Raw genomic sequence first — 16,223 nt, 5'->3', positions numbered from 1 at the left:
TTTCAGTGCAGCATTCTGCTGGAGCAACACTATTAACTGATGTGTTTTGAGAAAAAAAAAGTTTTTCCCATGACAGTATCCCTTTAATAACCCCCCCTACTAGCACCAGGTCACTGTGCAGTGCAATCCATTGGGCTGTGGCAGGACTTCCGATGACAGAACCTTCTGCAGTGTTTACTCTTAATACATTGATCAGGTTCTGTTGTTTTTGGCATTGAGTGTTTGTAGACCTGCTGAGTTCAATTCCTCCTGCTGGAGTCTGAAACTCATCTTATTTGGAGAAGCACAGGGGAGCGGGGAGATTTTTTTTCACTTGCCACTTTTATCAGGGAATTAAATTCCAAGCCTGGTTATGCCGTGTATTGCTATTTGCTGTTCTAAATCACTGCTTCCAAGCCTTACTTTGAATGCCTCAGTGCCAGGCAGCTATTTTCTGTGGACAGATTTGTTCCAACACCGTGGAAATCTAAAAATTGAGTCCTTTATCCCCTGAATGCGCCCTATATACAGGGATAATCCATGGAGAGTCCAATTTATTCACTGCTTAACATATTTTCCATTTTCTCTGCCCTGCTTGCAATTAATAGCACATAAATCCATAGATTACGTGTGCGCCTGGATACCTGCAGTCTAAGCTTTTATTCAGTATATTAATACATCAAGGTTGTCCAGCCTGCAGCCCTCCGCCTTTGACTGCACTGCAACATCCACCAGAAACCTTCACACAACCTCCTCTGATCCTTATAGTATATAAGATATGTTATTGGGTACTACAGATTTTCCTGAAACGACAGCATTGCTTTTGTGTATTAGATTGTAAGGCACTGTCCACAAATAACTGAATTTAGTGGACAGTAATTGTAATTATGTGAATATAATGGAGTCTATGGGAGACCACCTTTCCATTATTCGGATCTTTCTGGATAACGGGTTTCTGGATAACGGATCCTATACCTGCACTAGGCAAGTCCAACATTTTACCTGGTGTGCAAGGTCCACTACCTTCTGCATTGTCCACTGTCTAACATCCAAGTAACCTGGATGTACCCATTGCTAAAAGAACCATTCCACATACTTTCATATATAAAAAGATGAATCTATAAGGTTCCCAAGTACTTGGCTTGATTTCTATGTCAGTTTTAACTGTATTCCACTTGATCTTTCACCAGCTCTGATTAGATATGTTGATTTATTTTATATGTTTTGGGGTGGGCTTTTTAATTGCCACTTTGTGTAGTTGCTCCGGCAGCTTAATTCTCAGCTTTGAGTTTTCTTATAAATACTTTATGGCCATCTTACCCATTGCTAACAAGGTACCATGCTGTATTCCTGACTCACTTCTAGAAACCCAGTAGTGCGCAGTCTAGAAAAATACAGCTTTGTAGATATGGGCCACCGTGATCTCCATCCGAGCTGGGAAGCGGTTGCATTGACCTTGTCTAAATGCTTTCTCACCATTTTATGCTACTCTTTAATCCTTTCAATGAGTAATTGGATGTTTTTTTCCCAAAAGGCCGAGGTGCATTTAGCGCGAAAATAAAGTACCACTTTGCATTATGCTGAATTCACACTGCAGAGGCCAGCATTCTAGATGGAAAAGCAGTTTGTGTCCCGATCCCTGGAGATTAACCACTTCAGTGCCTTGCTGCTGTTGCTACACTATATTATAGTGTGCCATATTATAGTATTAATTGTTACCTCTATGATAGAGATCTGGACATCCATCTCCAAGTTTGTAATTTTAGTGTTTACCAACACAATCCAGCATTTCTGAACAACCCCTAATTTATATTAATGCTATATGTAACGACAGCTTTCCCTGGTGGTCTAGTGGCTTACCCTGGTAGTCTAGTTGACCCTTGCCTGCCTGACTATTCTGAACTCTGCAATCCTGACCTTAGCCTGTCTGACTATCCTGTGAATTCTGCCTGTACCGACCTGGCATGTTTGACCACTCTATTCCGTTTAGTTCCTCCTAAATTGTGTTGCCTTCCTTCTAAAATCCTTTGTAAACAATTGTGCCCCTTTGCTTATCCAGAACTCTTGCTTGGCTCCTCTCTTATTAAGACCTGGCGGCATCCGATTAGCGGAGGGCTCCTCCCGAAGTGAAAGGCGGCTGCTACAGGCGGAAGCTGAGCCGAGACCAGGGAGCCTAGCACTTGGATTTAGGGTGCCGATCGTGACACTGTAAAGTGTAACTATCGAGCACATCCAGTTATGCTGAAAGACAACTGTGGGAGACAGACCAAGGACCCCAAGAAATATTATTTTTTAAGGGAAACTAAAATAATTTTATAATAATTACTTAAGCACTTACTTATAACTTACTTTATGAAGATAAGTTTGCCAGCCCCTATGGAACCTGTAATGTAGAAAGTTTTAACAACTGCCTACACTATGCCAAAAAGCAAACTCCTTCCTTGACCAATTCAGCCTCACTTTCCTTTACAAGCACTGCTTACCTTTCCCCTACAGAAAAAAAATGGTACTGACCATTAAGTATTTTTTTGCATCCTCCAAAGAAGTTTTTGTGCATTACTGTTAATAGAGAACAAAACCCACCACAGTGGTTCATTATATCAATGTCATATTCGACAAGTCTGCTTACTTTATCCATTTTAGATGTGAATTGATTCAGACTGGCTAGCATTAGCATTGAGATACCAGTATAGGTAAAACTCTTCCTGGCTGTCACTAAAGTAGAGAATACTTTGTTACTCTGGAAGCCCAAAGGAAATGTTCAGGAATATTGCCAACCAGAAAACAGTCATGGTACAGGCAGTTCCTTCATTTAACTTTGGAAAAATATAGAGTGCGACATTCTAAATGTAGATGTTAACTGACATCAGTTATTAATTATGGGCTTATGGCTCGTTTATTGGCAATGTCACAATGAGAACTACTGCTACTGCACTCCCTGCTATAATCAATTCTCCACCGATGAGAATAGAGCACTTTACTTTGCTGCTCACAAATAAATCATAGGCAGCTCCACCATGGGTGCCTACTGGAAAAAGTCAGTTCCTTATATATTATATCTGGTTCCATGAGCCACATTCATGTAGAAAATGTAGGGGAACCACAAGTTTATGAGAGTGCCAAATAAGGTCTTTGATTGGCTGATTCTTCACCTTAAATGGACAGCAGACAAGTAGTCAGCACAACGATTTTCACTCCTTATAGGGTTAGTGCACGATCTTCAATGGCCACTTTCCATTAGCATCACAGGTCAACCGATATTTTTGAACAGCACCACCAAACTCTTCATCTTTAAAAAGCCTTTATTTGTGCTTTTGTGATGTGATGCCCTTAAAAGCACAAATAAAGGCTTTTTAAAGATGAAGAGTTTGGTGGTGCTATTCAAAAATATCTGTTCACCCTATATGGACTACCAGACATACAAAGAAAGTCATTTCCCTTATCATTACTTTAAATCAATTAGAATCACATTATTTGTGAATTAAGTTTGATTTCCTGGACTGATAGTTGCGGTTAATTGGGGTCAGTACTAATGAAAATCTCCAGCAAGAATTGCCATTCCATGTTGTCCGGTGTCACAGTTGAAGAACACCTGGAGTACTGCAAGTTGCCCCACATCCCTTGGATATAGCACAAAAAAAGAGATGATCATGTTGTCAGACTGCTGGAAACAGAGCACCATTTAGAAATCTAGGGTGCTAAAAATATGAATATTATTAATATTATATATTGAGGTCTCATGCGCATAGCAATTATTGTTAGAGCACTGTATCCTCTAAAGTCTCTTGGGCAATAACTGCCAGTAACAAAATGTTCAGCAAATGAGGGAATATCAATGCGATGAATTAAGCTTTCTCTTCTATACAAGAAAAGCTGGGCAATTTAACACACCCTCGAGTTACGCTATCTAGCAGGGAGAGATTAAAGGGAAATGATATCTGAAGAACACGTTGTTCCTATGAGAATGAAGATTTTTGTAACATCATAAATATTTATGCATAAAAGTTTTCACGTCTTTGCAGAGCTTGTTTTAAATTATTTAACACCCTTGTGCTGTTTTAAACTGGTAACGTTCTTTTGCAGTATTCTGAGCAATGGCCTACTATTTCTCAGTGGCCTTTTTATAGGCTGCCTGGAGCAGCTTTATAGTTGATAGTTGGGTGAACTCAACTAACAAAAGTTCAAAGGAACTTTGCTTTATTATTAACACTTGGCCATACACAAGTGTTGAGTTCAAAAAATGGTTTTACAGTTACTCGCTGATACTAATTTTTGCATAATGTAGTTTGCTTTACCTAACAAATGCTCTTCTGTTGCTCTACTCTTAGGTTTCTATACACAATAAGAGATTTACAAATGATATCAAATCATAAGAAGAGTGTAATACTCTTACCTTTACAGACAACATGATTTTCAGGCTCATATCCAGCCTTGCAGGTGCATTTCCCAATTGGAACCATCCATTCACCATCTCCATTGCAGTACAGTTTGATAGGAACATCTACCTCCTCAGCATTAGGTATGCAGGTTCCCCGGGCTATAACTAAAGAGGTACTCTCTGCCCCAGTCATGGTTTCAGGGAAGACAGCAAAATTCTGAACCACACTGGGACATTTCTTGAAGAAGACCCTAACTGAGAGGAGAGACATACATGCTCCATAATCCTGAAATGCCAAGTAGAAGCCACTGCGGGTTAGAGGGCCAAAACTACGAACTTCTGTGTTGACTTTCATCAGTCTCCCACCAAAGTCCACTTGAGAGAAACTCTCATCAGCAGCTATAGTGTCCACCTTTAAGTAGGGAGACTCGTTCCAAAATGTAGATATCTTGTTGTCAATATTTGAGTCTGTCTCATAGTAGTACAAATTAAACGTTTCTTTGCAAGAACCTGGGACATTAGGGAGGCTGCTACAGTCCCGAACAGTAAAACGCATTTCCACATAGACACGATGGGCTCCACGCCTTGGGATGAAGGTAGTAAGGAGCCAATTGTTCTGGCTAGGCCCGAAGACATTGCACACTTGGTATGTGCGGATTGTGTTGAGGTTTTCATCATAGCCACTCACCTCTTCCCACTGCAGAAAAATAAGAATTTGATTATATAAAAGTAGATCACTTACAACAGTCATTGAAAGAGAGGTCTCTAATAAAAACTGTAAAGTAAAATTTTTATAAAAAATCCAACCACAGGATATATTATACTCTGATATATAATGTATATTAATAGTCACCATTTTATTGACAGTCCTCTACTTTCCTCCACAAAACTCAGTTTGGTTCTTTTTCTGGAGGCTCAATGAATTATTAAGATCCCCATTGAATAACCTAAAGTCATACTGAATTATAAATGAAAGCAAAAAGACTTTTGGATGCCTCAGTGAAAGTCCAGCTACTAGGGGACAGCTGCAGAAAATTAAGTTGTTAAAAGTGAGTCAGTTTAAAAAAATATTGTGATGTATTATTCTACTTATTCCATCCATCCCTTGTCTTGCTCCATTGTGCACAGTGTTATCGTTAAAGGAACAGTAAATTTAATTTAAAAATTAAAATGTTTTAAAGTAATAAAAATATAATGCAGTGTTGCCCTATGTGCAGATGCCAAGGTAACCACTGGCTTTAGGCTTCAGCAGTGAAGGGCACATTTTCTGTCTAAGCAGGTGTGTCATGAGCCTTAAGGTGGCCATACATGGGTCGATAAAAGCTGCCTACAGACCGAGATAGCAGCTTATTGGCCCGTGTATGGGGCCCTCCGACGGCTTTCCCGATCGATATCTGGCCAAAAGTGGGCCAGATGTCGATCGAGCAGGGTTAAAAATCGCGTTGGATCACGAACCACATCTGTTAGTTGATGTGGTCCTGCGATCCGACTGCCCGTAGACCTGCATTATGATCCAATCGTTGGGACCTAGGGCCCACAATCAGATCAGTCAGGCTCACAATCAGATCAGTCTGATATCACCCACCTTAAAGGGATCCTGTCATCGGAAAACATGTTTTTTTCAAAACGCATCAGTTAATAGTGCTACTCCAGCAGAATTCTGCACTGCAATACATTTCTCAAAAGAGCAAACAGATGTTTTTATATTCAATTTTGAAATCTGACATGGGGCTAGACATTTTGTCAATTTCCCAGCTGCCCCTAGTCATGTGACTTGTGCCTGCACTTTAGGAGAGAAGTGCTTTCTGGCAGGCTGCTGTTTTTCCTTCTCAATGTAACTGAATGTGTCTCAGTGGGACATGGGTTTTTACTATTGAGTGTTGTTCTTAGATCTACCAGGCAGCTGTTATCTTGTGTTAGGGAGCTGTTATCTGGTTACCTTCCCATTGTTCTTTTGTTTGGCTGCTGGGGGGGAAGGGAGCGGGTGATATCACTCCAACTTGCAGTACAGCAGTAAAGAGTGATTGAAGTTTATCAGAGCACAAGTCACATGACTTGGGGCAGCTGGGAAATTGACAATATGTCTAGCCCCATGTCAGATTTCAAAATTGAATATAAAAAAATATGTTTGCTCTTTTGAGAAATGGATTTCAGTGCAGAATTCTGCTGGAGTAGCAATTGCAGCTCAAAGCCCTATTTACCTATTTAATTCATATACATCAGATTTTTACTTTCTCTTCCTGCATAAATTTTAATAAGCACCCACCACACAAGAAAAATTCCCCATGAAAGTATCCCTTTAAGGTAGGCATTTCTGGGAGAGATCGGCACGTTTGAAAATTTGCCAAACGAGCGGATCTCTCTGTGTATGGTCACCTTTACAATAATTCCACTGGCAATGATCCACAATTCTCAGCATTTATAGCCAGCAAAGATGGTCCTTTATTACTTCTGGCTACCACTTCTAATACTTAAGACAAACGTCTCTGAATCCACCATTTTTGTGCTTCAATGACCTTAAAGGGATACTGTCATGGGAAAAAAACATTTTTTCAAAATGAATCCGTTAATAGTGCTGCTCCAGCAGAATTCTGCACTGAAATCCATTTCTCAAAAGAGCAAACAGATTTTTTTATATTCAATTTTGAAATCTGACATGGGGCTAGACATTTTGTCAATTTCCCAGCTGCCCCTGGTCATGTGACTTGTGCCTGCACTTCAGGAGAGAAATGGTTTTTGGCAGGCTGCTGTTTTTCCTTCTCAATGTAACTGAATGTGTCTCAGTGAGACATGGGTTTTTACTATTGAGTGTTGTTCTCAGATCTACCAGGCAGCTGTTATCTTGTGTTAGGGAGCTGCTATCTGGTTACCTTCCCATTGTTCTGTTATTAGGCTGCTGGGGGGGGGGAAGGGAGGGGGTGATATCACTCCAACTTGCAGTACAGCAGTAAAGAGTGATTGAAGTTTATCAGAGCACAAGTCACATGACTTGGGGCAGCTGGGAAATTGACAATATGTCTAGCCCCATGTCAGATTTCAAAATTGAATATGAAAAAATCTGTTTGCTCTTTTGAGAAATGGATTTCAGTGCAGAATTCTGCTGGAGCAGCACTATTAACTGATTCATTTTGAAAAAATTTTTTTTTCCCATGACAGTATCCCTTTAAGCTAGACATTTCAGTTCTAAAGAATGTCATTTCTTTCCGTGCAATCATTTTAATCACTGGCTCATAGTCCCTTTATTATGCACATAGCTATTTTGCTAAATTATACAAGCCCCGGCTTCCACAGGCTGCCTTTCCAAATTATCATAGTCATTCTGTTGATGTACGTCCCTGGTGCTTGCAATACATACACAAAAGCTTAGTTATCAGAGCAAAAGTGGAGGCAGAACAATGTCTCTGCGTGGAACAAAGGCAAATTTAACAGGTCTGACTCTCTTTATGCAAAAACGATATTTTAGGATTGACTTGAAATAGAACGTAGCCCTTTTTGGCTTCAATATGACAGAAAGCTACTAGGCATTGTCTATCGTTTTAAAACTTATGGGTAATGTTAGCAAAAACACAGACAATACTAGGCTAATTATTAATTAATTCACATTCACAGTACATTGCAGCTTAGAAACATGGGACAGACAAGCCTCATTTTCTGCTGCCCAAAGCACACTGACACTCAAAAGATTGGCCTAATAAGATCGATGTGGGAGAGCTCCTGTGGACTTTGAAGGGCTGGATAATTACTGTAAAGGGGCATCTAAACCTTTCTGCTGGATCGGCATATAAAATACAGCACTTGTAGCCATATTCATTTTAGGCTTTTAAATCCTGATTGAAAATGATGAGTTCTGTTTATCCATTTTCTTTTAATGGAAAGAAGAGGCAAACAGACTGTAGTACAAATGAAGACTTTGTCTTGAAAAAAATATATATTTTACAACTACAGAATAGAAATAACTGGAATGTTACTATTACTTACGTACAGGGTATATATCTATATCAGACTCAAAAGGGATACATTTTTCTGTTGAATAAAAATAATATCGTATGGAAAACAGTTCTCGGTGTCAGAGGCAGAAGAAGAGCAATAGCAATTGCAGCTCAAAGCCCTATTTACCTATTTAATTCATATACATCAGATTTTTACTTTCTCTTCCTGCATAAATTTTAATAAGCACCCACCACACAAGAAGAACTTATATTCAAAGGACAGTATGTCTTGCATAAGGTAGACTCCTCTCCCAGCATCCTCTCATCTCCGCTTCCCATTATCTACATTTCTGCATCACAAAGGTAAGTGATAATAATCACAAAGAATTAATCTGGTTGGATAGCACTTCACGGCACTCTAGAAATTTGCACTCTGCAAGCTGTGGGAAGGAAGCCACCTCGGCAAATAATTAAAACCTCATCTCAAAAAGCAATATTATTGTTCTGGTAATGAAATAAACAGGAGATGAGAGAGGATAAGGTGTGTGTGAAGAGGCGTCAGCGGAAGGAGATATTTCATTCTGAGGCTGCATGTTCTTGGAGAGGAATACAGTAGCTCCTTGATATTTTTTTTTTATTATTATTGGTTGATTTTATTATTAGCAGATGTAGTAGTAGTAGAAGTATTTATCAAATTGTATTTTACCTGTAATGCTTGGACGAGTAGCATTGTAAATAAAATATTTACTCAAGTCTGGTCCCTACTCTCACAAACCAACCATTGTCGTGCCATATGACTTAGATTCTAGATTTAGGGCACACTTGGCATTTTGATCATTGAGGTTTTCCCAACCGGCATCCCCCTTCCATTCAAACATTCTGCCCATAGTAGATGCTGTTGCTGGTCGCTTCAGCTTTTGTTTTCGGCCTCGTGGACCTTTTGTGTCTAGTCCAATTTGAGTCAACCTAAATGACTTTAACAAAGATCTTCTACCCTATTTCCCAGCTGTTAAATTATTGTTTTGGGTACCTTTTATTTGGGGAAGCTTGGAACAGCCTGTAATCAAGTTAAGTTAAAGATTTGGGATAAATTAATATTTTTCTCTCCTAGATATGAGCTTGAGGGTCTATTAGAGTGATATATCAGATAAAAACATTTTTATATATTTATATATGTTTATTCAACTAGACATTCTGGGAACTATGGTTGAATGAGTGATAGACTGATATTGTCTTATATCTTTAAACTTTGTTATTAGCTAAGGGGGGACCCAGACCAACAGTTGAACCTTCAAAGGAAGCTTGAACGTAAAAAGTCCAGCAACCACTACTCTAGAGACACAATTTTAAAGATGATTGGACTTCAGATTCTTTCAGTTTCTACAGCCAATGGTGCTTGCTAAAAGGAACACTTCCCAAACCTGACTCTAATCAACTTGAAATGCAGATTGGTAACTCAAACTTTACGTAACTTTGCTGAATCTAGAAATGTAATTACCCCCAGTGTTGTGAATGGGGAATGTGTAGCAGAAATGTATTTTGTCAAAAGCTGAAAATGTGCAGGACTGTCTTTCAGGAACCGAAGCAGAAGGAAAAAGAAACCTTGAGGAGTCACAAACTTTAGCTCAACATCAGTGCAGATTGAAATCACTGATTCCCAGACATTAAGGGAGTAACTGCACATATTAAGCTTTGTGTTGTTTTTCTATTGCAGGCTGGATGAATAAGCTATAATCTACTTCTTCTCCACTATTACTTTACTTATTATTAGTTTCCTGTAGCCTTGAGGATGTCTATCATATAAGTACCTCTCCTTATAGAGCCAAAAGTCAACATTCATGCTCATCTTGCTTAAGTACCTAGTGCACACGCATCAACTTACTTCCAAACATCAGAACAAGTAACAGTTAGGCACTTTCCCTGCTCCAGAAAGCACCTTTATTCTATAGTATGGCCCATAGTTAGACATACAGTCTAGGCTGACATGAAATGGAAGAAGGTAACAGATGATACAGAAGAAAAGCAAAATAATGAGAAGACAGCAAAAATATACAGTATATGTAATTCTGTATATTGAAATAAAATGGTTGCATATATTAAAACTAATCAGGCATGTCTTTGCACAGCAATACTTTCAGTTCTTCCTTCACTGATTGGGCTGTTTTCTGACTGGGTGAGAAGAGTCTTTCAATAAGTGCGGATACATTTCTAAATGCTAATTACCCTACAAAGCTCTAAAAGAAGGATCTGCATTCTGCTCTCCTGATTATAAAGTTCTCTCTGATGTCATCTCTAACTGGGGAAAGCTTGTTATATTCCAGCAGAAATTCTGATATCAAAGCCACAGGCTCAAACAAATAAAACACCATATGTACAGCTTGCCATAAATTCTGATACAGAAGAATGGTGGAATCTTGGAAGATATTGAAGAAGGAAGATCAACTAATACCAAAAAAGCTGAGAAAGGTGAAAAACATTTAAAAGTGGTCAGATATACAGTGAAGGGTGGGGAGAATATGGCAAGGATGAAGTATATGGCGAGAAGGACAAAGGTAAGAAAAAGTGAAATATTTAGATGAGAAAAAATAAAGTAATGAATATGTGGCAATAAATATGACAAGATGTAGGAAAGGCAGGCAAGAAAATGCTGTCGGTTTTAAGTAAAATTGGCAAAGGGATGAATAGAGGTGGGGGGTAATATAAGAAGGTGTTGGGGACTACTGCAAGGGATGGGACAAGGGTAAAATATATAATGTAAGAGGGAGTGCAACACAAAAAGGGTAGTCAGGGTAAATGTAAGGAAATACAATAAAGCATGAGAGAACAGGTAGGGGAGCAGAATACAAGATAAAAGAGAACAGGTGTAGGTAAAATGTGGGTATGCAAAGTTGGTGAGGTGAAGAGACTATAGCAAGCAGTTATAGAAGTGGGGGGATATGGCAAGGGGGTCGAGTAAAGGAAGGGAACATTTAAAGTGGGTTGGAGAATTGAGGAGAACACAGCAATGAATGGGAAAGTTAGGATGTAATACACCAAGGGGTGGAAGAATATGGGTATCACAAGGGGAGAATGAAAATATAATAAAAAAGGGGGTACAGTATAGTAATGGATGGTTGTAATACATGGTTAAGGGATGAGATTATTAGGATAGATACTGTACAATGAGAGAATGGGAGCATAAACATGGAGGTACTATATGTTCTTGTTATAAACCTCCTACAAATAAGTTACTTTGTGCCTATTTTGTATGCATGCATTGATAGCCTTAAACAGGTCTCTTGGTCAAAGTTGTGCACTTTTGGTACTTCCAAAGGAAACATCGGTTAAGTTGCAGTTGCTACATGTAGTTAGGTAAGAAATAATCTAACCAACATTGGTGTCTTCAGTGTACAGCTAATGGGCTCTTGTATTTGTCTGTATGAATTTTGTTGTCACAGCCTCCTTGCACCCCTGCTTAATGGTTTAAAAATTATTGGTGAGCACAAATTTCCCTTTTCTTATAGGTTATACAGGAGCAGTGGCCAGCTCAATGTTGTAGCCCCCACTCTTTCCAACTACAGTCAAGTGATCCCAGTGGTGGCCAATAAAAGGGCAACCATGTTTGAGAGTTTTAAACCTTAAAAGCAAGTAAGTTGCAGGTAAAACTTAGTCCCTATGTAAAATGTATAATGAAGCATTAGAATTCTTAATGAATCAGATGAAAGTAGCGTGTAGGACTGGCCACCATGGGGATGACTTTGACATAATTGGCCAGCTTAAAGGAGAAGCAAACCCTTAATAAAAAAACCCTACCCTACACAGACCCCCCCTCCCTCCTCCCCTACAGCCAAGCTGCTACCCTGGGCAAATGCTCCTAAGTCTTTACTTAACCCCTCTGTGCAGATTCTGTCCAGCAAAGTTCATGGACGCCATCTTCAGCCGCTATGTTAGCCTATGGGGACCTCCTAGAACCTATAGCCAACATTTGGCTAAGTTTTTAGAAGTCGAAGTAAAATCATTTGATCGATCGATTAAATCGTTAGAATCGTTCGATTCTAAGGATTTCATCGTACTATCGAACAATTTGACCAAATATGGCAAAATTCGATTTAAAAAAACTTCGACTTCGAATATCGAAGAAATGCAATTTGAGGATTGAATTTCGAAGTTTTTTAACTTTGAAATTCGACCCTTTATAAATCTGCCCCTTAATGTTTTGGGTATATTCATAAGTGCAGAGGACTTCTTGCATTTGTCTGTATGACAGACAATGGTTTAAAAATTATTGGTGAGCACAAATTTTCCTTGTTTGTTATAAGTTTCTTTTTATTTTGGAGGAAAGTCTAATTCTTTTAAGAAAAGCAGTTAAGGTGCTCATAGACGCACAGATAATATCATCCAAAACAAATTTTCATACGATATTCGGTGCGTGTATGGTGGGAAAAGAGCCAACCGATATCGGCAGAAGACTTGAATATCAATCGGCTCGTCGATCCGGCTGGATGGAAAATTTTGATTGGGTGCATTTGAAGCCACCCAAACATTGGACATTGTTAGTGCTAAATCGTCAGATACAGGTAGAATTCTATTGTTTCTACCTGTATATCTGACGATTCAACTCTACACCTGTGTATTGAAACAATCGATCTTTCTTGGAAAGATCTTTTCCAAGAAAGGTAATAATTGTTACGTCTATGGCCACCTTTAGTGAAATGGTTTCTTTTGATGCTGTCCAAGAAAGGCTTCCTTAGGTGGGCAAGATTAAACTCATATTTAGGGCTTGCTATGGGGTAGCCCAACCATAGCTGGAAAATCAGCTACAACAGCCAAACCATTTTATATACACCCATTAGTATCTTCTTAGTATTAAAAAAAACATGATAATAAATGCGTGAGTAGAGCTTTGGATGATATACACTCCGTGGATGCAGGTGAGCTCCGCCATTAACGCTTCGTGAGTAGAGCTTTGGATGATAATAAATGCTGTCTGACCCTTTAACTCTGGCAAGTGAGAAAGACATCCCGTTTAAATTAAGTTTCTCTTTAATGCATTTCCATAACAGTGTTTTGAACATACTGTCAAAAGTGTCACTTCTCCATTGCACAGTGCAGTGGAATATGTTGAATTGTAAATAAAGGATGATAATAATAGACGCCACATAGGCAATAATCATAAGGGGTCCCTCACTCAGGTTGTTCAAAGCTTGAATTGTTCATGCAAACAAGGAGATTGCTCGCTGCAGAAAAGGCACGTGCTCTATTAGAAAAAAAACAAGGGTTTAAAGTGCCTTAGGGTGTTTTGTTCTTCATTACTTCATAAAAGTGACATTAATAGCCACGGAAGAGAACTGCTGAGTGCATTTACTGCCGGTGTTTCAGGTATGAAAGCTGCTTTCAGGCTGCTAATGTTTCCTAATTACAGATCTTAACTGTAACGAGAGAAAGAGGGAACTCTGGAGGGGAGTGCAAGGGACAAAGAAAGAGAGAATAAGTGAGGAAAGGAGACACAAAGGACTTAATTGTTAGGAGACCAAGACAGTTAGAATGTACCCACCTTACCTAGCGAAAGGATGTACACAAAAAGCATAAAGAGAGGAAGAATGTAGCCACAATAGTAACACAGAAGGACATACCCATCGAAAATGAAAACAGTCACAAAACCAAGGATCTACCAACAATACCTACAAACATAATAATAACCATCTACCCACAATACCTAGAAAGAGACAGCTAGGAATGCACCTACAACACTTATAGAAAAGAATAATGTGCCCTTAATCCCTATAGAGAAGAGGTTTCAGATTCATGGTGAGATTTGTGGAGAAAACCTGAAGTTCAAATAGGGTGAGATAAGGAGTGAATTTGAAGTCCTAGATATTTTTTGGAATTATGGTTGAATGTTGAGCTAAGGGGGCTCTGTGGGAATATGATGGGAATCTTCCTCAGCTCCAACTCTGTATAGAGTGATTCTATTTATTATGCCCCTACTCATGCCTACGGAAAAACTGCTGTTCTTGATTACATCAAGGTCATTAACCCCAAACAGTTTTATCCAAATCCACTCCATTTCTAGTCCCGCCAAAGACATCAGCTGGGAACGGCGCAGAATTTGAAAATATAAGGACTTCCGGGTCAATGTCCGATGATAGGATATACTTATATTATTCCTGGGTGTTCCTAAATTTATATTAACCATATTCCTGGACTTTAGACCTTGCCTGAACCTGTGACTTTGCTTCTATTCTTCCTGCCTATTGAACTATTGCCTGGAAATTGATCACGACTCCTGATCCCTTTTGGTTACCACAAACGTAGACTTTATCCTGAAGCTTCCTCCTTGGTCCAGACTTATCCTCTAGGAGCCAATAGGCCTCTGACACAGGCCTTCTTATCTGTAACACTGCAACATTATTTAAACAATGGGACTGCACAAAATATACATATCTTGCCGAAAGCTGGCCATAGATGTTGAGATTTTTAACAACGATCGTACAAATTTACCATCAACTAAAAAGACAAAATTTGCCAGGAAAACAAAGGGGAGCTGCCTGCTTGGCCCTGCAATCATAGATAGATTGCACTGGGACCGACACAGATTTTTTGCCCTGGCTGATCAATTTCCTGACAGATGTCGGCCGAAAAATCGTAAGATGTACGATCGTTCGAATCCCACTAACCGCACGAAAATTTCAAAGGATTGGTCGAACTTCCCTAAAATTGTTCGTTCGGCAAGAAGAATCGTCGCGTCTATGGGGAGCTTTAGAAGCTACAGTAGATACAACTAAAGTAATTAATTCTTCGATTTATAGTTCAAGCTTCTAATTCAAGGAATAAAAACTCCATCCTCCACTGCTCTTCATTCACACTGCCCTGAATTAAAAGGGTTAAGGAGCAGCTCCTAGTACCCTCACTTTAACATCCATCCATCTCCCTGGCTAATGTTTCTGTCCCATGATTTTTTGGCACTATTAAAGGGGATATTTGCTTCTGCATTAATGTCCATCATAAAAACCTCACTTAAATTTCATGGAGCGGAAAGGATCCATAGGGAAAGAGCTGCGGAGGTGCAAATCTGCAAAACGGTCTCTTGCAGTGCAGTTACAGCCTGGAATGACTGCATGTGCACACAGCCAGTAATAACTCAAAAAGTCTGCTCGGGTCAAGGCCTCTGAGAAAGCTCAATATATCAAAAGCATGTCACTCCTATAAAGGCTGTTATAATCCAGAAAGGTGTCCAAAGGTTAAGATTTCAGAAGGCTTTCATCTGACAGTGTTTTGAGCCAATACATATTTTACTGATGTGTTTAAGTCCAGCACTTGAAACTCCAGTATACAGAAAGAGTGCAGCCTATTAGTATAAGGCACCTTTATAATATGCTGCTAAGAAAAACATTCAAATATGTACCCTTAGCATTTTGAACATGGTTTTATGCAATATAATGTGAGTTTGCATAAGTAGTACCTATGTTTAAATCACAATCTTTTTTAAAGATCTAACGGGCATCTAGCGTTTTTTCTGCCGACATCGGTCTGAAAATTGATTGGCCAGGTTAGAAAATTGTCATTGTCGCGGTGAAATCCATCTATTGCCCAATTGTTTTAAGGGCCAATCAGGCAGCTCCCCTCAGTTTTCCTGGCTTCAACTAGACATCGCTTGATATTGTCTTTTTAGTTGATGGACAAATCATACATTTAAACGATCGTTTCAAGATAAGCTTGGTCTAACGATAACCAAAAGATCTTTTAAAAATCTTTACATCTATGGGCAGCTTTAATGTTGATTTTAATCTTAAAGCCTTTTTAGGATAATGAAAGTTTCTATAGTGTGTTCTGGTTTTAAAGTGTGCAATTCTGCCAGGACTTTTATTGTTTTTAAATTTGAATGCACATTTTGTGAGTGCAATTGTATTATTTATTAAAGTGTAAAAACCCTTTCTGCACATGTTTTTCTTTATAGT

The 16,223-nt window shown here is 39.0% G+C and overlaps 1 protein-coding gene across 1 annotated transcript in view; it reads right to left on the bottom strand.

Annotated features, from left to right (window-relative positions):
• Window positions 1-16,223, bottom strand: part of LOC108718198 (ephrin type-B receptor 1-B-like) — a 160,274-nt gene that overhangs the window by 86,343 nt on the left and 57,708 nt on the right. The window contains exon 3 of the mRNA XM_018265884.2: window positions 4,373-5,054. Coding sequence (XP_018121373.1) covers window positions 4,373-5,054 — 682 coding nt within the window. The remainder of the gene's footprint in view (window positions 1-4,372; window positions 5,055-16,223) is intronic.

The sequence above is a fragment of the Xenopus laevis genome, chromosome 5S (assembly GCF_017654675.1).
Source record: "Xenopus laevis strain J_2021 chromosome 5S, Xenopus_laevis_v10.1, whole genome shotgun sequence".
NCBI lineage: Eukaryota > Metazoa > Chordata > Amphibia > Anura > Pipidae > Xenopus > Xenopus laevis.
Note: the sequence above shows the minus strand (reverse complement) of the source record. Positions and strands in the feature narration are given on the sequence as shown.